The sequence below is a fragment of the Vanessa tameamea genome, chromosome 8 (assembly GCF_037043105.1).
Source record: "Vanessa tameamea isolate UH-Manoa-2023 chromosome 8, ilVanTame1 primary haplotype, whole genome shotgun sequence".
NCBI lineage: Eukaryota > Metazoa > Arthropoda > Insecta > Lepidoptera > Nymphalidae > Vanessa > Vanessa tameamea.
Genome location: NC_087316.1, coordinates 8,550,740 through 8,577,012, shown reverse-complemented (window position 1 = coordinate 8,577,012; position 26,273 = coordinate 8,550,740). Strand labels below are relative to the sequence as shown.

Below are 26,273 nucleotides of genomic sequence, written 5' to 3'. Positions count from 1 at the left end.
TTTTCCTTAGCTACATAAAGTAACTTTATAAACCGCTATGCTATAAACGTGGTTTTTTACACATAACTGATAATTGTTAGCTACGCGCAATAAATATTTCTAGTATGTATATGTATTGAAACTATATTTAGAAATGACATAAACTAATAATGTATTTAAGAAACATTTATTAAAAACACTGAATCAGCGTCAGTATTAGAGGTTTCATATTCTTAAGTTTGATTTGTTATATATATTAATTTTCTTCTACCTTCATTAATTTAATTTATGTACCTACTAGGTACATTACCGGCGTATTATTCCGATTGTGGATACATATAATTTTGTACATTTATCGTCTATATAATACTATCACAAGCGTATTCAGCTTTTTGTGAATCCAAAAAAATAAACAAAACACAACTAAATATTGTAAACATTAATTATTTACAGGAATGAATCCATTCAACATTGTAAGGAACATTCTAGTTTAAAAATATCTTCTGCTTATCGTTAATATAGATCTGTGAAATTAGAAACGAACTATAGTCATAAAAATGTCCGTTTGTCGTCGTTATTCTAAGTGTAACACCCTTATTTATTCACAAAGTGTAACAAATTCTTATATCAAAGACTTCATACGTTACAAAAGCAACTAACTCGTAAATTATGAAACAGCGTAACATGTCGACCCTTCTTCCTTACTGAATAATTTCATGTTTCCGGATCTTGAATAACTTATAGATACGTTTCTGAACCGTACTCCTTAAATTTAATTTTTGTCGTAAGGGAAAGTTCATACACATTTTCATTATTTATGAATAGATATATGTACGTATAAATTCGTCGACAGTTTGTTTATTAGAATGAGTAAATAACTTTAATCATAACTGCATATAAATAGATATACTTACGTTACGTTACGTTACATGTGGCCGAAATTCACGCGATGGAATTTGCTGTTTTACTCGCGATATATAACAAACCAGTAATGTAAAAGAGATCTGAATTAAGTTCTAAAAAATCTACCGGCTTTTACTTAATAGCGATATCGATATATTCTCAGATTGTTATTTTAAAATATATATGTTATACCTATGTATAGATATATACATTTCAACATGTAATACAAAAGTACAGCTCCGATTGATAATAAAACTATTAAAAACGTCGGCGCACTACAATGGGTAATTTTGTATCATAATATCATACATTCATTCCTTACTTGATACAATGCTTAATTCCCGCTAATGTTTTAAATCCGATAGTCTGTTTGTTTTTTTTTAACAGACGACAAACAGATAGACGTGACTTTTGTGCAGAAATAGTTTATGGGCAGGAAAGTCCCATGGGCTTGTTTTTCCTAGTGAAGTGTTCGGGAGCGATGCTTCGATAAGCACAAGTATTTCATACATTACAGATACGTTCTGTAGTACTTTAGTACTTTCTGTAGTAACTTAAACATAGAATACAGAAATAGAAGACGTACAAAGAGGCGACATTATCACCAACACTGCGATGTGCGATCTCAAGATAGAGGAAACAAAATATTCTTGTTTTAATTCGGTAAAAAAATAGACTAACTTTATAAATAAAACATTGTGTTTTATTAACAACAAAACTAGATAAGTATATTAATTTCTTAAACAAAGTAAGTGATCGTACAGGTTTTTACTTCTAGATTGAGAGAGTTGATTCAACAAACGAATAACTTGAAGTAACGAATATACTTGAAGGTAAAGTCAATTATCGCTATGATATAATTAATCGCACACTGGATACATCAGAAGCGTAGGCACGGTAGGAGGATATCCTAATATACGCGAAGACACGTTAACTAAGATTGTCACGGCAATTTACAAACATGATGTAACTGCAAATTATACTGATATTGCATAATGCGGAGAGCACCTGCTTAATCGAAACATAAAACAAACAATATACAGCCCACATTCGTACAAAACATATTTCAGAAATATATTTTGAAGTTTGCTTGTCCTTACAAGCAACCCTGTCCTTGCAGATTTCGAGGCCAATCTAATGTCGGATCAGTAAAAGTTATCGGGTTTTTCTATCAATTCGTTTTCAGCAACAGCTCGTATTTAAGAATTCAATGTTATTATACTATTCCTAGTAAGGCACGTAAAGTAGTTTTTTCTCCTCTCTCTCGTCGTACCACAATAACGTAGATCAGACTGTGAGAGGGAAGGTACACCAATGTTTGCACAGGCACTTGTTCACTAAAATTTGCGAAGATGGGTAGTCTTTGAAATGAACCTTCCTGTTCAAAATTCGGTCAAAGGGGCTTCATTATTGTTATAGTAAAAATGCGTTCAAGAAAAATAAATAGTAGAAATTAAACGAAGAACTATTTGAATACCGGATATCCGCCCATCTCGTAAGCTAGAATTTATATTGAACGCCACACAACTACTAAAGTTGTCAAAAGTTACATTCCGGTTACATTCGTAGTGAGGCCGGATGGTAAAATTAAGCCGAAAAGACAAGATACATACATGCCGGATACATGCTAGATATCCGTTTCATCTCTATTAAACCAATTACATATTTCGTTATTAAAACACAGCCTATATCAAAATGTATGTAAATTAATTTACAAATCACTGGTACTTCGTTTCATATCGAAATTTACTTACATAGTTTCCGCATTCATAACAACTCTTATGTTCATACATATTTTCATTGATTAATTTTATATTCAAATAATATATAGAGTTCGTTTATTTTTATCAATAATTTTCTAAATTTTTACTTTTACTTTTTAATACTTAGAAGCTGAACCTATTCTTAGCTGCGTGCGTTCACTCAACTTGTGAGATTAATGCGACTTCATTATTACCAGCCATTCGCAGGACAGAGGGAGCCGCATCCCTCTCTTTATCTCAGCGTAGTTTTACGATTCCCTATAAGCCGTACAATTTACTACAACTTTTATGAGATTTTTGCGATTGACGCTTTCGGCTAAATGCTATGATTTGCCATAACTTACGATAAACGTAGATTTATTATATTGTTAGAATGAAATAAAACTATAACAGAATCAAAAGTAATAGTAGCTCTATTATATGAAAGCATCGCAGTTTTAGCTTGTATAAAAGGTTTGATTTATTTTCATACGTTACATTCATAACTATTTGCCATTTTTAATTATATTCCTACTACAATATATCGTGACGATAATTATTCCTATAATTTTTCCTTTTTTTCCAGATATTACAAACAGAGGGGTCATCGTTAGGATCAAATTGCCGCTCCAACGGGGACTGTAGTGTTATGAACGCACAATGCACCAGAGGCTTATGCACATGTCGACCGTACTATGCACAGGTTGACGACTCTACGTGTCTTGAATGTAAGTAAATAGAAACTCCGTAATTTTGTAACTTTATTAATATACCGATGCTATTAGTATAATAATTGATCAAAAAGAGGAAATAATCTGTTTCTTGCCACTTACTTTTGATAGATTCAATATTGGTAAATTATTACATTTAGATAAAATCTCAAAAACTTTAAAAATTACCATATTTTAAGCCTTCAAAATAATAGTATCAAAACTGCATATTTTGCAAGTCATTCGTTTTAAAATTAAGTAAGTAACTACAAAAACGGACTAAATATTTATGAATGAGTTATAGACTTAAGTCATAACTACACGAACCCTCATTACGAGGTAATTACTGGAACAATCATAGATTTTCTGTTCTAGTAAATGTAGCTCACATTATTGCGATGCAAATTGTATTAATTAATTTTACGTACAGAGTATAGGCCCTTTTTTAAATTTAACATACCAAGGTAGAAAAAAAAGAGCCACTTGTTCGTGATTGGTTACCATGACCATCCCTTACGTACAATCAATGCATTACCAACCATGGAAATTAGGATTACTCTTCTGTGTGTGATTACATTAGGCAACTCAAAATAAAACACAGGTATATCTATTCCAAACATAAGAGGAGAAAAGCCAAATAAACAACATTTGACAGCAAATTGACGCGATATCATTGGTCGAGAGCTTGATTAATCTTAGATATTAACTATGGATTTGGGGAAAAATGGGCCTTTGAACGTCGACGAAATTGTTATTGGAATTTTGGAAGTAAAATGAAAGTGGATATAATTAATCCAGTGTAATGGTGTTGTATTATAAAAAATATATATATATCTCATAAACTCTTAGTAGTGAGTCTTACAATATAAAAGAGTTAATAGCAAATCGCATGAAATACGGAAATTTAAGATATGTTTATCTTTATTTCTACTTCAATTGGAATAGGCTATACATAGAAATGTATTGATGTGGTGGTAATGGAATAAAATATGAATGGATTATAGGTACGTACCGAGACGGAATTACACCACATACCTGATTTATAAATAAAAATACATAATTATATATAAGCATCATATCGCTTACGATGTTTCGTGTTAGGTTGCACAAGCTAATAATGCTGCTTCCTTGAACCAGAAAGACAAGTCGCATAATGTGTAATTTACTTGGGGTAGGTTTTTGTGCTAATTATGCAAATATTAAATGTTGTTGTGTTACTAGCACAAGATACATAGCATCTTTGCTCCCAAGATCGGCAACGCATTGGCTATGTAAAGTTTGGTTAATATTTCTTACAGTGCAAAATCGGTGGAGGCGACCACTTACCTGACCATTAAGTAACCGACCGTCGACAATTCGTCTAAAAATATTTAAAAAAATAATATAGATTGACCTGAAGGCATTTAATCAACATAAACATCATACTTATATTAGTCTTCATAAACCTAGCTGTTGACATATAATTTGTGAAATATTATATTGCATAATAGACTGTATATTACTAAATTTGATTGCGGTAAAATAATCATGTTGCCAACTCAAACATGAAATGACCAATAAACTTCGGCTCTTCACCAAAGGCATCCGGAAATTAACTCAGGCGATGATCGCTATGGCAATTTATACTTAATAAAATAATTCTATACATATTAACGGTTGATTATTTTATAACACATTAATCAAAATGTTTATATGACACAAAATACAGAGAATAAATAGTTATTAGAGCTTATGAGTTGTTTGACTTTAACGATTATGACTGCTTTTATTATGTTAAATTGTAAATATGTGTAATAAAATATAACAGAGTTTAATACATGAGTACAATACAAGACATCTTCTGAAAATAATCAACTACTCAGCATGCACACATTATACGCAATAAAATGTAAAATAAATGTTTCGCACGCCCTTTAGAAGACTATCCCACGCTTGCAGAGATGAATAATCTATTCATTTCAGTTGCTTTATTCAAAGTACAAATAATATATCGGATACCTCATAAAAAAAGAATATATAACGTAAGTACTCAAAAAAAAAAAAAACTTTTAAAAAAAGCATTCTTTAAAGTACCTAATAGGTTATTTTGATTTATGTTCCGTTCTGGTTTACGTTCCATTGTCTTATTTAGTCTTACTGGTTTTGTCTATATTTAGATTTAATAACCCACTGTTTGTTAAGTCTAAAGTCTAATTTCCTCTGGTATGCCGTGTTATTTTTTCATATGACTGACAGCCAGATATTTACAGCCTACTTTAATTTTCTGTCATTTAAAAACTTTATTTTTATACCTTTGCCCATTTAGGTCGATGGTCGAATAAAAAAATTTTACAAAACGACATTACATAACAACATTGTATTCATAATATCATAACTGCTCGTTTAATTATGTCTTTAACATTTCACTTGTCAAGCCTTCGCGTGAAAGAGGTATTTTCCAGTAAATCCGTTGATATTTTAATTGTTATCATTAGTATGAAAGTGTAAGTGGTGCTAAGTGGATGTTTTCATTTTCTAATTCATGTACTTTGTAAATATAACACCACCTCGTTGGTCTAGTGGTGTAGATCCCGAGGTCCCGGATTCGAATCGTGTGTTCCTCAACTTTAGGCTTATTCGTTTTTTCTATCGTTATATTACTTTAAATACATATAATAGTATTTTTTATTTAAAGTAAAACTATATTTATAAAGTAAATTTAAATTGGTTCAGATATTCTAGCGCCAAAACACAATCATAAATTGTATATATGTCAATTTCAGTCATCAGTGACAGATCGTTACACTTAACAAAGTGATTGGCGAAATAATCTGTGCCCTCTTGGCACAATTAAGACTATATACTCATGGCGCCGCAAAAAAAGTCGAGTCACTAACAAATAAATAAAGAATTTATTTCAAAAAATCTAGAATATCAAATTAACACCTTTAACACTTAAGTTAATATTATGACTGTTGTATACGTAGAAATATTTTAGATCAAAATAATGTCTTATATGATTTATATTATAAATTTTAACTTTAATTAAGTTAAAAACACATTATGCATTATTAAAAACGTAACATTTTTAATAATGCATAATGTCCAATTGATATATAAGACATATATAAATTGATGAGATTCTAGTTACAAATATTTTTGGTTTCGTAAGAAACTTTTCCTAAAATGGATAAAAATATTTTCTAACTTGCTTATAAGATAAGACTTAAAGAATCTTTCCTTCTATTCATTGTTTGTATTATACACGAAAATTACTTTCAATTTGCAGTCAATTCTTCCCCAACCCAACCATATCCAATATGTCGCTAATAAATCTACATTAAAAGTCGGGGTCTTAAAATTACTTACGAGTCACTCACTTCATACGTGTAATACTGACCTTTATTAACCGACTCGAAGATATAAAATGTTTAAAAGTATTCTTAAGTTTTCATTATAAATTCAGTGTTCAATTTAATATAATATTATAAATGTTTAATATAATTACTTTATATTTAACAATAATACGAATACTTTAGATTCTTACCTTTCTTTAGTATTTATTCAATTTATTAAAATAAACACCACTTTTAATAATCCCAATAATTTAAGTAATCTATTCAGATATAATTTTAATGTCAATTAGGTACTATCCTAGTCTTTTTTGCGTTATTTTATAAAAAATAGGACAAATATTTAGTTTTGTTATCCTTCATTAAATTAAAAGGGTTCCATTTTATTAAGTGTATAATCATTTGATAATAATATTCATAAATAGATGAACGAAGGTTGTTTATGATTTTCTTTAATCGGAGTTGTAATTTTTCATTTATTATCTATAAATTGTTGTATCACATTTTTCGAATCGATTATTTCTAGCAACGTAAAATTCAATAGGAGATAAAAAAAGAAGAAATATTTATTAGGATTTACCAATATTTTTATTGTATATCCTAATAATAAAATTTAAAAGGATATCATCAAGCTATATAAATTAACAATTAAACATTTACACAAATATTAAAATATGCCTTAAAAAACGATCATTATTATTGTAAGTAGTTAATACATTGTAATATCAACTAGACTACTAGTAAATAAAAATTAGTCGAAATGTCTAGTAAATAAAACATGTAGAACTTATTCGAACACATGAGTAATTTTTGTTTAATAGTTATGTTGTTTCGAGAAGGGAAAACATCGTGTTGAAACATCATTTATCGGAGGAAGCCAGATACAGGGTACAAATTATGTATCCTTTACAGAATTCCTCCTATAAAAAATAAGACTAATAAGCCTTTGCCCAACATTGTTATATTAATGCAGTGATACTAATAAAAGGAACATACAGTAGTATATATAACAAGAGTTACAAATCATTACTTTAATAATAGTAAGTAATGAATCAGTGGTTAAAACGCGTGCATCTTAACCGATGATTGCGGGTTCAAACCCAAGCAAGCACCACTGAATTGTCATGTGCTTCATTTGTGTTTATAATTCATCTCATCCTCGGCGGTGAAGGAAAACATCGCGAGGGAACATGCATGTGTCTAATTTCAACAAAATTCTGCCACATGTGAATCCATTAACCAGCATTGGAGCAGCGTGGTCAAATATGCTCCAAACCTTCTCCTCAAAGGGAGAGGAGGCCTTAGCCCAGCAGTGGGAAATTTACAGGCTGTTAATGTAAAATGTAAAAAAATAAATCACGTGAAGGAATAAAACGAATGCGATACAGTAATTAATATTCCTGACACAGTGCATATTTATGCAGATAAATTGGCTACTTTACCTAAAGTAAAAATGAAGTTCTTATCTAGTAATGTAGGAGCGATAACATTTAAAACCAATCATAAAGTTATTTATCCTATGCGCGACAACGAAGACTAGTTTATTTTAACTCGTATCTAGGTATGACTAATAGTTCACATATTGTATTCATATGTGTATACGTTTTGGTATGTCAGTAAAAAATTACAATTTAATTTTACTACACAATGCTCCACTGACATGTGTGTGATTGTTGTAAACATGGTTTCGATGAAAGAAAAACTGTATAGTATTGTGCAATTTGTTTCCAGTTAATAGTATTTCTAGAATTATTGTTTAATAGCAACATACATTTATTAGACGAAGTTTATGGAACTTCTACATAATCCTGTAAAGTAAGTAAACCTGTAAATGTTCCACATCTAGGTTATGGCCTTTGGGGACGAGGTTTGGGGCATTTGAGAAGGTTTAGGACTTATTCCATCACGTTGTTCCAATTCGATTTGGTGGAAAAAATATAGAACAATTTTAATAAAATAAGAAGCATGCAGGTTCTCACGGTGTCCTCAGGGCCGGACCGTAAGTTTAGGGGGCCCTGGGCTAACACTACTTAAGGGCCCACCTAAGACATATCTGAATCGGATTCTGATCTGGTTTGATTAATTGCAGGACTCGCAGAGCTGCAAACCATACGATCTGTTTAATAAAGTTATGGATTCTTTCGCATTATCGTCTATTTTTGACTTTGACTTGACTTAGCTGAGGCCCCCTTGTATCCACGGGGCTATGGGCTGAAGCCCAAAATTCATATGGTAGATCTGGCCCTGGGTGTCCTCCTCACCACTACTCCTTCACCACCGAACCGGTGATGAATTATAAAAACAAATTTCCTTTTCCTCTGACAAAACAGAGATTCCGATTAATTTATTTCTTACACAGATGTAACAATTTATTCATAATTATAACATATTATATCAATAGGGTAAATATAGTGGATATATTCAATGAATTAGACCATTTTATTGAAACATGAACAATGTATCTAAAATATTAGGTACATTTCTTACAAAAGTTTAAATTTTTAATTTATACACTTTTTTTATTTAAACTTCAGGATTGAATTCATTGTATATAACTCTTAAAAACACCTACTAAATATGACTCATACGTTTTACTGTCTTAATTACGGTCCACAGATAAAAAAAATGTTGTAAATCAATGCAAGTTAACCAATGAATAACACAAAATAAAGGAGGTCACTGAGACACACTGACAAATTAGGCCACAGATTAAATTTTATGATTGGAAATCCAAAAGCCACGCGAATTAAATTTTCACGCCTGTCCATCTGTAAACGATACAATAAACGCAAATTCATCTTTTTACGCTTCGTTTCTAAGATTTATGTGTCAAACATATTTGATTTCATCTATGAGATCTGTCTAAGACGTAACAATACTGAAAATTAGTATTAACCTGGATATTTTTTGCTTCAAACAGTGACCTCTTAAATAAAGCGCTGAATAGTATAATGTAGATATTAATGGACATTCATATTTCATCTATCTCTCTAATTAATGTTTAAGTTCTTTGATTAATGTGTAAGATTAAAACTTTTTATAAAATATTTTACAATTTTAATTTTAAGCAGACTGACAAACCATTCCTTACATCGGCAATTCGCAACCAACCTTGGGAACAAAGATCTTATGTCCCTTGTGCCTGTAGTTAAACTGTTTCATTCACCTTTCAAACCGAAACCCAACAATAACAAGTATTTGGGGTTGCACAAAACCCTGCCACGAAAAATTTTTACCAAGATCATCCCGTGTGATTTATCAACGTAGCACTTGATAACAGTTACTATAAAATGCGGAAGGTACTTCACCACTTATGCTTTTCAAACGATCATCATTACCTTTTTATTGAAAGGTATTAATTATACAAACATTTAAATAGCTTTATCGGCACATTATTAAATAAAAAAAAACTACTGGTATGTAAAATGATTTGTTATGTGACAGACTGTTAATCGTTCGAAAGTGTCGGCTATGTGTACACAAGCAGAAAGTTTCAACACTATTATAAAATCGTATTTAAGTTATTAGAAAATGTTTTCCGAATACTATAAATTACACTGTGTTGACACATGCAAACGTGATTGATGAATGGAATTTTACTTCCTTACAATTACTGTTCGTTTCGTTTTATTAGCTCGACCATGGCAATGTATAAAACAATTAATATTACAGAAACAATGCGACATTTCAGGTACTTTATAAATTTATTGTTACATTTATTAAAAAATATAAAGATGCATTTATGTAAATATAATTATAATATGTAACATTTAAAGACCATTCATCTCAATTTACTTATTATAAAGTTTTTCTTAGACATCCATTCAGAAGTTACAATAAATATATGATACAGGAATGTGAAATTTATATTTCTTACGTCAATAGTATAAATTTAGGACGGGTAAAACCGTGAAGTGTCACTATTTATATTTATTTATCTATTACACCATCGGCTTATTCACAAAAACAATGTTATCAAAAGTACAACGGACCGATGCAATGTGATACACCACTACAGATATTTATAGCACTATAATAATATTCTATACTTAAACCTTCTCCGAAACGTACCGCATCTCCTGGTATAAGTTTTATATATATTGATTTAGTAGTTTTTTCAGTTAAACATTACACTAAAAACATCTCTACCTGAATTTGATTATTTTTTTAGTTTTTATTTTACGTTGGTTATCTTTTTATTTCTAATTAGATATTAATATAAAATAAAGCAATATTAATGCAACCTTTCAGCAATTATATTTTACCAGTTTTGGGTGTGCTAAAAATATTTATTTTATTTATTAGTTACTAAAAATGTTCGAATCTACATGATAGTTATATTAATATCCGGGGATACATCATTTCTTTATACTTTTATTATTGCCAGCAATCTTTATTTCAAATGATGTATTATTTTTATTTATTAGCATATTATTTGGAATTATATTTGCGATAAATAAATATACCTATATCCCATGTTCTGTATGTATTAAAGTATGCAAATGTGCTTTTATCAATTTTATGTCACTACGATCACTAGACCGTATTGGATACGAAACGTGCATATCATCATAAATTGATTACGGTTCAAATACATAAAAATAAAGTCAAAAGTAATACATTGCATACAAATTGATGCTACAAGCCGACTGTGAACTTGAACCACAAAATAGGGTCGCATACGCGTAGAGTCGTGACCTCGCCATTCAATTTTCTGTCCACCTTCATTCATACGCTTCGTAGAATATGTCTGCTAACGCCCAGTTAATCTTAATTTTTTATATTCAGATGTTTAAAAATACATAATGAATCCGTTATCTTATAGACTACAAATTTTTCCTTGTTCTGTTTTGATGAACATTCTAACTGCACATGACATGCATGTCAACATTGAATTTAATTTTTTTGTGCCCTCTTATAAATATCATAAACATATTTTGTCAGTATTAAAAGATTTCGGATACAGTGCTGTATTAACTCAGTATAATATAATTAACTTGAGCAAGAACTCAATAGGAGATGTTTTATTTCATTGGGTAAAATAAATATTGGAAACAATAGTAGCTTTAATTTTTTTTTTTCAAAATTAATGTTTATCTTAAAGAGAAACCAGTATATAATCATGTGATTGTTAAAACAGTCTTGTATTCAAACATATTAATTAAAATACTATAAATTAATATATTTTTTATATAATAATTATTAACATTAAGTTCTTAAATATATACAAATATATATATTTAAATTGTTTATACTGAAACAATTTATTAATTGGAGTATCAATATAAAACATACAGATCTTATTTATTTGATCAATGCGAATTTAAGAAAGTAAAACTATAATTAATATTTCGTCCCACGAAGAAAGAAGAACTCAAAGAAAGTATACTTAAGCTTTTTTGTCGATCAAACTTAAAAAATACGAATAAAATGTTAGAACAAGACAATAATATTTTTTTTTATTTATATATGCAGATAAATATGAATAAAACAAATTTATACTTTTTTTATTTATCCGTATACAGATACATCAGTGCTTTGAAACCAATTAGTCCTCAGACAATAAACTAAGTGAATCTTTTTGTTACAGCGACTCTCTTAGGCTCCGAATGCGTGGTGTCGGAACAGTGCACCTTAAAAGTTGCCTACAGCGCCTGCTTAGATGGGGTTTGCCGATGTTCAGACGGACATTTGCAGTTTAGGAAGCATACCTGTCTTTCTCGTAAGTTTTTTTTTTAAAAACAAAAATTTATACACACACACATCTCAAATTATGTTATTATATTTGAAACATTGTCATTTTGTATAATTGGATGTATATAACCTCTTGAGACTACGAGTAACATTCGTATTGTCTATGGTAACATTTATGACACTCCGTAATTGACGCGGATTATTTGCAAATAACCACAAATCAATATTAGTGATCCAAGTAAAATAATAAGCAATTTTGCCTCACCGTAATTTAAGTTATTTTAAATTTTCTTCGAAGCAATATAATTTCAATAGTACTTAGTACTAGTAGCTAGTACGACTTTCGATTTCATAACCGCTATTCGACTGAACTTACACCAAATCGGTCACGTCACGGGTAATAACTTGTTGTTTTGGGTGCAGATAAGCCACCATGCCAATCTATAACTCGGGCAGATGAAAGTCGAGATATCAATTCGATCAATCGAAATGAATATAACTGGTTTTAATATAAGAATTCGTGATTGCGTTTTTCTAAATCGCATATTTTGCGCTAATCAATTTTTATAACTAGCTCACTGCGCGCACATAGTAATCACTTCCGTAATGTATATCTGGAATGATCTGTGAGAAAATGAGACGATTGTTCTGTCAAACCGATGCTGTGCCTTTAATGACATATTTTATTATAACTCATAATGGTTGGATAGTGTGAGAATTATTTCACGCCTAAAGTAGAACTCGTACATCGATTAACATAGTCTATAGAAACGATGCTATGTAACATAATTTTAACTCGCTATAGGTGTAGGCGCCAAGATGGTACAGTTATTCGAATCCGCGGAACTGTACCGATGATTGCGGGTTCCAACCTAGGCAAACACCGTTGAATTTTCATGTATTTTTACACATAGTTAATCTCATTTCGGCGGTAAAGAAAAACATCACGAGTAAAATGAGTCAGATGAAAATCTGCCACACGCATTGGAGCAGCGTGATGGAATAAGCTCAAACCTTTCTCCCCAAACGGAGAGGAAGCATTAGCCCAGTAGTGGGACATTTACAGTAATTTCACTTTTATAGATATATTGTATTGATTTGAATATCACATGCAATGAAATATCCTACAATTAAGCTAGAAATCTTTAATCCGAATATCTACGTGAATGATAAGTTAGGTTTATATTTATTAAGAAAGCGATTATCAGAGCATATAGTGAGAAGTCGTTCATTTTCCATCGAGTAAATTACTAACTACTATCACAAGCGCTGTATATCACTAATGATTTTTCACGGCTGACAAGTTCAATACGGTTTTTATAGCTAGTATTTATTAATATCTCTTATATTATGCTTGAAAATGTGCATCCGTTGGCATTGGCAAGGCATCTTATTTTAATATGTTTCGGATCTTATTCCATCATCCTACTCCAGTCCGGGTTCTGGACTTGTGATCGATTTATCTGACTAATATCATTTAGTGGTAGGACTTAGAGCAAACCCTTCTAGTTATGTACCTCCCACTCATCTTATAAGCTACCATCAAGTAATATAAACATATACCTACTTAGTGTTGTTGTGTTCCGGTTTGAAAGGTCAGTGAGCCATAACTACAGACACAAGGGACATACAGTCTTATTCCCCAGGTTGGTGGCGCATTGGTGATTTTGTTATTGTATAGGTAGACGGAAGGAAAAATGGATCACCTGATGGTAAGTGGTCACCACTGCCCATAGACATTAGAAGTTGTAAGAAATATTAAACTTTCTTTACATTTCGAATATCCCTTTAAGGAATTATTAAAATTTCTTACGGGGCCAATGTCTATAGGGATTGTTAACCACTTACCATCAGGTGGCACATTTCCGCGTACACCAAAGATATTAAAAAAATATAGGCTTTCTTCTGTTTTTTTTTCTTTTAATCACTACAAGATGAACTATAGACACAGTTTAAACAAACATAAAAAATCAATGGTATTCGCTAAAAGTGGTCCCGTAATCTTCGGACAAGATATGCCTGTTCTAACTACCAACTCTTTTCCCGGCGAATTCTTATATAATACTGTTTCTTTTCCGTAGCTGCACCACCGGGTCACGTCTGTTATAGTAACGAACATTGCCGTTTGTGGGATAAAGAAAGTCATTGTGAATTCGTCATACCAAATCTATTTGGACGGTGTTCTTGTAACGCGTTTTTTAAGAAAACCGGAGATAAATGCGTCGCTCAAAAACCATCTGCGTATTCAACGGAGGCAGTGATACTTGAAAAAGATATGATAACTATAGAGTCTGTTAAGGGAACACCATCTAATCAAGAATTATACGATAAAGTATCCAAGCTTCAAAAAATTACCAAACCAGTGGATTCCATTGGAAAATCTAAATTAACAGCAATTAAAGACGATATTCAACCGAGCAATTTACCTATGTTTACCAGTAAAAATGATGTACTAAGTACACAAGAAGATAGTCCCCTTATGCAAACTGCCTTAAAAGTACCCACTATAGAACCTAGTAAACTACCGGTATCAAACAGAAAAGATGGTGAACCTAATGAATTGATTAGAGTTGATGAAATGACAGCTAATTTGCATGCTAACGATCAACCAATATATAGAGTAGTCACTCAGCCAACGATTGAAAAGAAGTCAAACAAGAAAGGAACTACAAAGGATCAGAATAGTAATAAGTCTAATAAAAGTGGTCATCAAAAAAAATCTTCATTAAAAGGTTAGTTATAAAAACTTCAAGTACATTAATAAACTTCTACTCGTTACTGATACTAAATATTATCGAAGAAGGACGAAATTAAAAAACTATTAATTAAATTGGGTTCTTTTTTTAAATTGTACTTGCGAAAATGAAATCGATCCAATATTATTTTTAGATAAAAATCGTATTCGCGCCGATCCTGTTTCGTTCGACGTCGGACCGGCGTCTTTGGGAATGCCCTGTTTCACAGATGAACAGTGTCATATGGTGGATCCAAACACACGATGTGCTAATAAGCGATGCGATTGTGCATACCGTACAAATTCTACCTCGGCTTGTTCAGCTCGCAACAGAGGATGTTTGCCGGGCACATTCCAAGTAAGTGAGTCAATTAGTCAGTAATTTACGGTAAAGGTGCAACACTATTATTAAACTTAATTTATAATTGGATAAATTATATTATGTTTTAATTTATATATTACAGTGTCGTTCGACTGGTACATGTATAAGCTGGTACTTTGTTTGTGACGGTCGTAAGGACTGTCCGGACGGATCGGACGAAAAATGCCAAGGTACAGGTAGAGGTAAATATCTATGCACGGGTTTCTTTCCTTGCACAACTTATTCTTATCCTATTAATTATTTTCACTGTATCACTTATCTTCAAACGAAGCAAAGGTTCATTTAAAAACCCTGTTCACAAATGTTTGGTGACGGATAATAACAGCAATTTTTAAATTATCGTTGTTGCTGGTAAATTGGACTAGGCGTCAAATGTAAATAATAACCTAAATCTTGAACTGGGCAAGGTTATTTCTCTACTTTAATTTAAAAGTACGGAGACTACAATTATTTTCCAATGTAAAATGGTTAACTGTCTAACACTACGAAAAGTAACAATGTAAAAGGTACTACAGTCAGGGTCGGACTCTAGAGCCATCTCAGACCATTTCGAGGCTTAAGGACAACCCACGATATGTGGGTCTTTTTTACCAATTTTTTTTAACATAATCTTAATATAAATCCGCCTTTCTCCTGGGGTCTAGTTCCGGGCCTCGAGTACCCTTACTTTAAAGCTAATTTAAAGCTATAGCGAACTATAAAATAGTGAAAATTTCAGAGATGGTAATTTTTCAAAATGTGTCGTTCCATTTCTCTCTAAGTATTAACCATTAAATGTACTTACGCAGTCCGACAGACTAAAGAACAGTATAGTTACACAAGATTTGAAGCGTTTATGTCTTTATTCTTTTTTATAATATTGTGAGACTGGAAGGATGTGGCACCAAAAGACATCGACATCATTAATCCAATATATGGACGCAATTATATTATTTATTTTATTGATTGGCTTGGTTGATATGGAAAATTTGACTATCAGATGGCCTGTTCGCTCGCCGTCCTGATTAATAAAAAATATTAATATAATCAAACATTATTTCAGATGGTACTGGCGAACGTTGCCCAATACACGCGTTTCGCTGCGGAGGAGCGGGCTCGCCGTGCGTGTCGCGCTCCTCGCGCTGTGACGGCGTCGTGCAGTGTCCGGGCGGCGAGGACGAAAGGAACTGTCGAGCCACCAGGAGAAGAGGGTGAGCCTATGGATCTAGGGAAAAATATAACTTGACAAATGTCTTGAGGCCTAGAAGTAGCCGACAAATGCAATTCAACTGAGTACATGAATTCTGTGTTTATATCATAATGAAATATTTTCCTTTGAGAAACTGTAGAAAAATGTAGTGCAAGTAATAGATTCCGTGATTGTGCGCAACAGGTTGGTGTCGAGGCTAGTTTTGTAAGTTGTATAACAGTACGATCGTGTTTTTCCAGTTGTCCGCGACACACATTCCGTTGCGGGTCGGGTGAATGCTTACCGGAATACGAGTTCTGCAATGCCATAATCTCCTGCAAGGACGGCTCGGATGAGCCTCCACATCTATGCAATGAACAATCACGGTAAATACATGAAATAAAACAATTACATTTTATAAACTGTAGACTTTTTATTGAATTGGCTAGTAGGTACAGTAGCCAATTCTTCATGATGTGTACTGATCGCCCGTAGATTATTTTGATGATGATAGATTTCTTTCAAATGGAATATATTAAATGCAGTTTGCCAAATCAACGAGATTTTTTTTTAATAATAAATTCAGATTTAATTATTTTAATTTAGTTTAAATTAGACTCATGTTATGGAATTTCTACTAAAATATATATTATATAAAACGTCGCAAACATCAATCACGACATCTGAACAAAAAAGGTACTAAATAAATCTTGAACTAAATCAGAAAAAAAAGATCATATATTATTCAAAAACATAGTAAGTGTTTTATGATCACATTTTCATGATGATCCGAGGTGAGTTATTGGTTGAAGACATCAATCTTAACCGAAGATCGAGTATTCAAGCCTCACTAAAATTTCTTTACTTATTATAAGTTCTATACTTATTTATAAGTTATTCTGCGCTCAGCGAAAGCAAAACTTTGTAAGGAAAACTGCATGTGTCAGGTGAATATCTGCAACTGTCTTAAGCTAAGCAGTGGTGTATTATAGTACCTAGATTACAGCCTGCTACTTTATTTTTATAGATACATTTTAAAGAAAGTTAAATAATATAATAATACTGTATTCTCAGTTGGCGTGCAGCGGACTTCTGTCCGCTGCGGTGTGGGAACGGGCGCTGTCGCAGCACGGCGGTCGCGTGCTCGGGCCGAGACGGCTGCGGGGACAACAGCGACGAGATAGCCTGCGCCGTCTGCAGTGAGTCTACTCGCATACATAATCATAATCAGCACACACACACTTATTCGAGGCATCACAGACTGTGCAAGATTACACGGCGTATCTAGAAATAATTTGTCAGATTTTATAATCGACAACTTACCTGTCGCATATCAATTTTTGTTGGTGACTTGATTCCACGCTAATTGCTCGTTGATGATTATGCTCAGCCCTGTCTTAATTCAGAGTGCAGGGGATTGTAAAAACCCGGGCGTCATACCCGTGATAGGCAAGTCATTGACCATGTTTATTGAAAATTTGAATCTTTTATTTTTTTTGATACCGCTTGCACCCGGGTGTTTGTTGTACTTAGGGCGGAGCTGAATAATCTTAACAAAAATCTCACTAGCAAGCTGGTCTGGTTAGGACAGTTTTTTCATTACACTTAACTTATATTCGTCTCGCTAAAACAACATACATATATAACGATCAATGGATGGTAATCACCTACGTTTCCTGTTGTAAGTGCCATGAACACGAACTGGATAAATGCGTCATTGATATAATTTCATTCGTCGGCATTTGTAACTACAGTAAATATAAGACGAAAGACTTAAACTATCTAACACTATCACGATTACTAGCGATATACATTCATAATCCGAGTAAAATAATTAAACTCAAAATCTTTATTACTAGAAGCATTTTACTTTATTTATTGAGTGTCAGACAGACATACAGACTGTTATGGTTATATTATGTATAATTAATTTGTTATCAATAAATATTGGTTACCTCACTTGAGCGAAACAAGATACGTATTTCATTTGTAGTAAATTACAAGCAGTGTTATTCTGTAATACTACACTTCGCATTCACCAGTGAAATGATGAAAAGCAACTTAAACGATATTCTCTTTTAATGTAATATTAAAAAATATATATATTTGGATATCACTTTATGACGCATTCTGTTCTACGGTTTCGAGTTTGGTTTTACAGAAGAGCTCTACTGAACCCAATTCACAAAGCGCAATCATATGACACACATTAAATGCCAGTCATCTTAAAGCAATAGAAACTGTAATGATAATAACAATAAAAAATCCACATCGTTTGTAATGTTTGTGGAAAAATGACCATTTATTTATGCCCTACAAAAATAAGAAATCCACATTCGCTAAATAAGGAGCACGCTTTAATTATTATTTTTATGACAAAAGCAGACGGGCAAATGGGCTACCTGATGATATGTGGTCACCACCCATAGACAGTGGCACTGTAAGAATTATTAACTATTCGTTATATCCCCAATGCGCCACCAACCTTGGCAACTAAAATGGTATGTCCCTTGTGCCTGTAGTCACACTGGCTCACTCATCCTTCAAACCGGAACACAATAGTACTGAGTACTGCTGTTTGGCGGTAGAATATCTGATGAGTGGGTTCCTAGACGGCCTGCACAAAACCCTACCACCAAGCGAAGTAATTAATATATAAGAACAAATAAAGATGTGAAACGAATATGAATCACATCCAATATATTAGCATCGTGATTATAACATAAAATGAAATTTGAAGCGAATTCGTAATACATTTTGTAAAAAAGACTATCATATTGCAACGCTCATAGAGAGAAATCAAGACTGTCGAGATATAATAAAATAATATCAGTATAGTTTTATTAAATCCAAGTCTTTTTGAAAAACAAAATGCACCGTGTCATTATTAAACCAGGACGATGTAAAAATCAATAAAATAGCAATTCATATTTATTAATCCTTCAGATCGAAATCCGATTACATTCGATATGGTCACGAAAATACTTTAACAACTCCACAACCATTGAATACAATACATAAAAAGAAATGGCTTGAAAGCTTGGATTAACGAATGCCTATTGTCTCGTTTTATATTTTTTTAAAGTAAATTTGTACAATCATGACATTTAAGATCATATATTGTATGTAGATCCAATGAATTTCATATAAAAATTAAATAAACTATAAAAATAAAAAAACTACAATTTTAAAATCTATACAAAAATGAAAATGTCCTAGCGGATTTGTATCATTTAAAGCGTTGGTTTCGGAATCGTCTAAATATTTTTTCTCGTAGGTTCGACTAACCAACAGGGACATCAGAATTAAGTTGTCAGTCTCAACATAATTCATACAAACTGCTAATTATAAAAATTGTAAATAATTTTATTGTAATTTGATTCTTACGGTATTTGAATAATCCTGGAAGTAATTACTACCATAAAAATACATTTTGAAGACAAAAGTAGGTGGTCCTATGCAATACCCAATTAGAGTGTACAAGTGTCACCTGCCCAAACACGCCCTAAATACCTCAGCGCACCTCAATAGCACATTTGTCACGATGTATGACCGTTACTTGAATGTAATATTTTCAACGTACTTACGAAAGTATTATATAAGCAAGTTGTTTTTTTTTATATTCAATAATAGGAAAGATACTACATAAACCTATAGAGTTTTCAAGTTTTAACTTATTATAATATTATTAGTACATCGATTAGGTTCAAATATTTAAAATATTGCAAAAATACTTACATTAGTATTAAAAAAATATTCAGTACATACATGCATTTGTGAATATGTCAAGACGTACATCGCACTGCGCATACATACTTGTAATGTTAACAGGCATCGCAATAGTCGGTATGACATTCCGCATAAACTCTTATAATAGGCGAGATATTGCAAAATTGGTTAGTATCCGTTGAGAATAGCTGCCGTGGCCGGATTTGGCCCGGAATTATATATTTTTATTGAAATATATAATACTTAAATTCTTATTTATTATATTTTATAAACAACAATACACAATACTCAAACTTATTATATCAGTACACTACGAAATTACGTTTAAGAAAAAAATGTTAACTTGAAAAATATTTATTTCCAGAATGTTCAGCGCCACCGCAACTGCCTTGAAAACACGAAGATAACTTCAGGGATAAATCGTACCCGTAAAGATCTCAACTGTTCAATTATCATAGACTCGGTAGAATTTAAAGTCTAATACACTTTTATATATTAAGAAATGAACAATGCACTAACAATTGAGGTAAAATAATCGTATTTATAACAGCGATGTTTTTATAACGATATTCTTCTAAAATCAGTAAGAATATTATTAAATTAGGTAAATACTTATACTGTAGTACTTTTAACAGGCAACAACAGTTAATTCAAAACAATTACAGCATTGTATTTTTTTAGCAGTCATATTTTCTTAACAAAAAACATTAGATTTATTTGAATTATAAAAAAACCACAGTAACATATTTCGATTTAGTAGGCATTTCATTTTTTGAATGGAAATAAAATTAATTTCTATTTTAGATCTTTGTATGAATAGAACGTAATATTTTATATAAACCTGTATCCTTTCTGTTCGGAGATCTGTTTTTATTTAGACTAATTATAAAATCCACTGTGAAGTCGTGGATTTATTCATAGACTATGGTAGTTTTCTCGCATTGTTTTTCTTTGACATGCAAACAATAACGGAGACCGTTATACTCGGTTAATGCACATGTGTTCCGTATACACTCTATAGCTGCTACATTTTTTGTATCCGACACATTCTTTGCTCAATAGAAACTAATAAAAAATATGTTACTTAATTGCCTCTCTAGGGTTATCTTAAAGTATAAATAATCATAGGCCACACGCAATAAGACTGAGAAATTATTATAGGAGTAATGGTTTGCAACTGCAACTAACTAATCAATCATGCTATAAATTCAATAATTGAATTAAGAAAACGGAATAATATTCTTAAAAAAAAAAAAAAACGTTATGTCATTGCAACTTTAATTAAGAAGCCTTGGAAGTCAAAAGCTAAGAGCAAGTTTTTTTTTTTTTTTACTTTAAAACATTTTTATTTTTGAATGTAAAAAATCAGCAACATTTAAATATATATTAATGCCTTTTATTTCCACTTTCAGTATTGTTTTATATAAAACTTGAAATAAATACGTAATTTTACATATTTTAGTATTACATACAGCTGCATTTTTTTTTCTTAAAAAAAAATATTATCTATGCATAGCTGTCAAGTTAATATATAATTTAAAACCCGCCTCCATTTGCACTTTTACATTTTATACAACTTTATAGAGAATAAGATTTTAGATAACACATTACTGTACATATTTTAATGTCTAAGTATATCTTTTCAAATTTACCTTTGAACAAAATTACTGTTTAGTTTCACTACAATACAAGACTACGGTACCTTTTATGGTACAAAACATCTTTTGAAGTGTATCAGAAGTTATTAATTTTAAGTATCATCAACTCATCATTATAATTTGATTATTTATTAATCATTAAACTTTAAAATTATAATATATTTATAAAACTGCGAATCGTGACGCATTATTAAAAAAAACTATTAATTAGGTTATTTTATAATGATTTATATTAAAATATATATATATAAATTTGTCTCATTGGAATAATATTATTATCATTGACTTTCATTTGATATTATACAATTCGGACGGTCGCACTGCAACTGATATTTATAAATAATATAAAAATAGTCTTTCTTTCTTTGTTAACCTTAAAATGTTGACTTTGATATATTTTGTATTCTATTATATTAGTGATGTGTGAAAATGAGTGTACCTTGTTGTATTATAGTGTGTTGGTGTGTGTGAATGTCGAACAAGTATATTTATAATAAATAAATTAATTATTTAAAACAGTCTTTTATTTCAAAGGTGGTATTTTTTTTTTAAATTAAATAGGTAACCCAAATAGCTCTTACACAATCTTTTTTTTACATAATATATTTAAATATTGTGTTGCTATTGTATATTAAGGACTTCGGTAATGTTAATAATTATTATATTATGTTATGACGTGTTTATTATTAAAACACTAATCAAAATACAAATTATACTTTATTCAAGTAAACTCTTAGATTACATGAACTTTTAAATAACGGAAAAAAAGAACAAGAACTATAAGTTATTATGTTACACAAGTCAAATAGATAATTAATTAGATTTGTATAATGGAATCGGAATATCATGGACATATAAACATTTATATAAATGTTCATAAAGTCCATCATTTTTTCCTCTGTAATTAAGCGTAAATCCTATTTTATAAGAGAGTACAACAATAGTCCAAGTGGTCCAACCTGTTGCTTACTTAGTGGTAGAACTTTTGTGCAAGCTCGTATGGGTAGGTACCAACATAACATTAACATAATTTAAATTTCCCACTGCTGGGCTAAGGCCTCTTCTCCTTTGAGGAGAAGGTTTGGAGCTTATTCCATCACGCTGCTCCAATGCGGGTTGGTGGAAACACATGTGGCAGAATTTCGTTGAAATTAGACACATGCAGGTTTCCTCACGATGTTTTCCTTCACCGCCGAGCACAAGATGAATTATAAACACGAATTAAACACATGAAAATTCAGTAGTGATTACCTGGGTTTAAACCCGCAATCATCGGTTATGGTGCACGCGTTCTAACCACTGGGCCATCTCGGCTCTCGGGTAGGTACCACCCACTCACTATATATTTGACTGCCAAGGAGCTGTATTGTTGTGTTCCGGTTTGAATGGTAAGTGGATCATTGTAACTACAGGGACAAGTACGTTAATATTACTTTGTATCACCAGCGTAGTACCACAGAAGGGTGGAACAAGGGAAAATGGTGTCTTTTGGCAGTAAACTCAACAAGATTATCAGAGCGCCATTTGTACAGTTATAATTTAAAAAGAGTAAAATCATTCTATCCGTCACAGAGAAGGGAAGCAACGTAGGTACTTATAATAATATTACTTTTGTAACTGAATATAGACGAGCAATAATCATCAATGACTAATTGTAAAGTCAGCATCAATCAGACTTGTTATTATTTAATTACGAATTATTCCTTCATCGAAGCACGAATTGAATTATAAATACAAATCTCGCACACTACATCAACGCTGTTTCACGAATTGAACCCACGAGCTTCGGTTCATATTTACGTGCTGTATACTATCTCGGCTCTTTATGTATTTAATACTTACATACTTAATCAATTACATATCAGTGGTTTTGTATTTTGACTATACAAATGAATACATCAGTATTTACATAGCATACTCTGGAACCTGTAGTGAAAATAAATAACTTAAATTATAATAATAAAGTCATAAATAGTGAACGGGAAGTTGCTTCAGTTTTTTGCTGACATACCTGTTTCTACAACTAAGTTACTTATTTCTTCTCCAGCAGTTGCCGAATCATTGATGAAAGAAAATGTACGAGAATGCAAATCAAAATTTAATTTTTACATTTGTACATTTAAGTCATTAGACATTAAGAAAACTGCTGATCTATGTGGTATTTCTGTAAAGGTGATTAATTCAATTATTGATGTGATTGTACCTTATCTTGCAATAATATTCAATGATTGTGTTCAACGTGGTGTATTTCCTGACCTGATGAAACATAGTAAAGTCATTCCAATATTTAAATCTGGTAGCTCTTCAGATCCTAACAACTATAGGCCAATCTCAATACTACCAACCCTCAGCAAAATATTTGAAAAAATTATTCTAAATCAATTATTAGTATATTTCAATAAATACAATCTGCTTCATATAAACAATTTGGATTTACGAGGGGTCGCTCGACTACCGATGCAGGTATCGAACTTATAAGAAATATCTATGAAGCCTGGGAGAGGTCGCAGGATGCCTTAGGGATTTTCTGCGATTTATCCAAAGCCTTTGATTGTGTCAACATGAAACTCTGGTCAGGAAACTATATCACTATGGTATTAGAGAATGTGCACTCGACCTTCTGACATCTTATCTTAATAATAGAATTCAGAGGATTGACGTTAAAGGGACAAGGTCTCCCGGGGTCTCAGTTGGTATGGGGGTCCCACAAGGAACAATTGTTGGACCTTTTCTATTCCTCATATACATAAATGACTTGCCATTTCTTGTTGAGAACAAACATGATATAGTATTGTTTGCTGATGATACCTCTTTGGTTTTTAAAATTAATAGGAAACAGGTACAGTATGACGATGTAAACAATTCTATGTCTGATATAGTACACTAGTTTAGCGTAAATAATCTTAGACTGAATAATAAAATGACTAAAATTGTAAAATTTAGCACACCAAATGTGCAAAATGTAAAACCCGATGTACTTATCAATGGGGAATCGATGGATCCAGTTAAAACAACTTATTTTCTTGGTGCCAAGTTACAGTGGCTACCCCATATAAACGGATTGGCGGGTAGACTGAGTTTTTGCGGATTTTTTTCTGAGTATTTGCGGTCACTAAAATTAGATTATTTACCGATGTTGATACGACTCGTCCTACGGTATTATGCTTTAGGGTAACACAGCCGCTATCCATACTATATTTGTGCTGCAGAAGAGGGCTATTCGCGCAATCTATAACCTAGGAGCCAAGGAATCATTAAGGTATAAATTTAAAGAAATTAAGATATTAACTTGCTTCTCAATATATATTCTGTAATGTTTTGTATGTACGGAAAAATATTAATGTTTTTATGAGAAAATGTGATTCTCATAACATTACTCGACTGTTACTCGACTGCATAGAGTCAGTAACTCTTTTGTGGGGCAATGTATACGCTTCTACAACAGGATCCCAGAAAGCGTTCAAAATGCTTCTGTTGCCAAATTAAAACAAAATATTAAGGAACGCTTGTGTGCGAAAGGTTACTATACAATTAGTGAGTTTATGTTTGATAGCACACCTTGGGAATGAAACGATCGCCTCCTGGCTGTTTCTATTCATATATAATAATGTATCTAATTAATTTGACAAAAAAAAAGACCCACTGAATTTCTTTCGCAGGTTTTTCTCAGGTCAGGGTGTTCCTTTTTCCGAATCGGTGGTAGTGTTTAATTTGACCATCAATAAGTAAGTGTAATGTCTCTATGTTGAATAAAGGAATTTGAGTTTGAGTTTGAGTAGTTCCTATAAAATTGCTTAAAATTGTCTTGAAGTGTTTTTTGTTTATGTCTTGATTTGTTAAAGAAATCCATTATATGCCTTGTAATCTTATATAAGTCGGAAGCTAAATTTTATTATAGAGAGCAATACAGTTCGGCCGCCGCCGTCGCCGTCATATAAGTATATGCTGTAAACAAATTATTTTAGTCGAAAACTCTTTGTAAATCAAGAATATAAAATTATTCTATTAAAAAACTTCAAAAAGAAAAATTTGAGGAAAGACAATTGTACATGTACGTTTTTATATTTATCATAGATATAAAAGCGTTAAAATTCACAACAAGTAAATATTTTTGACATTTAACTTAGGTACTTAATATATTCGTTTACCTTGTATATACGAAAATAAAAAAAAATAAAACATTTATTCATGAGATGATGGTAGTCTTACTAATTCAATGAAAGTCTTCTACATCTATGGAAA

General features: G+C 31.6%; 1 protein-coding gene across 2 annotated transcripts in view; it reads left to right on the top strand.

Annotated features, from left to right (window-relative positions):
• Positions 1-20,913, top strand: part of LOC113400021 (uncharacterized) — a 38,768-nt gene extending 17,855 nt beyond the window's left edge. Inside the window, exons 2-10 of one of the 2 annotated variants that reach the window (XM_026639383.2) lie at positions 3,211-3,352; positions 12,257-12,388; positions 14,442-15,092; positions 15,250-15,452; positions 15,559-15,646; positions 16,519-16,666; positions 16,905-17,030; positions 17,719-17,843; positions 20,738-20,913. In XM_026639383.2, the coding sequence (XP_026495168.2) occupies positions 3,211-3,352; positions 12,257-12,388; positions 14,442-15,092; positions 15,250-15,452; positions 15,559-15,646; positions 16,519-16,666; positions 16,905-17,030; positions 17,719-17,843; positions 20,738-20,766 (1,644 nt within the window). In that variant the 3' untranslated portion in view covers positions 20,767-20,913. Of the gene's footprint in view, positions 1-3,210; positions 3,353-12,256; positions 12,389-14,441; positions 15,093-15,249; positions 15,453-15,558; positions 15,659-16,518; positions 16,667-16,904; positions 17,031-17,718; positions 17,844-20,737 lie in introns of both variants that reach the window. The other variant, XM_026639381.2, reaches the window with a different exon arrangement.
• The last annotated feature ends 5,360 nt before the right edge of the window (positions 20,914-26,273 follow it).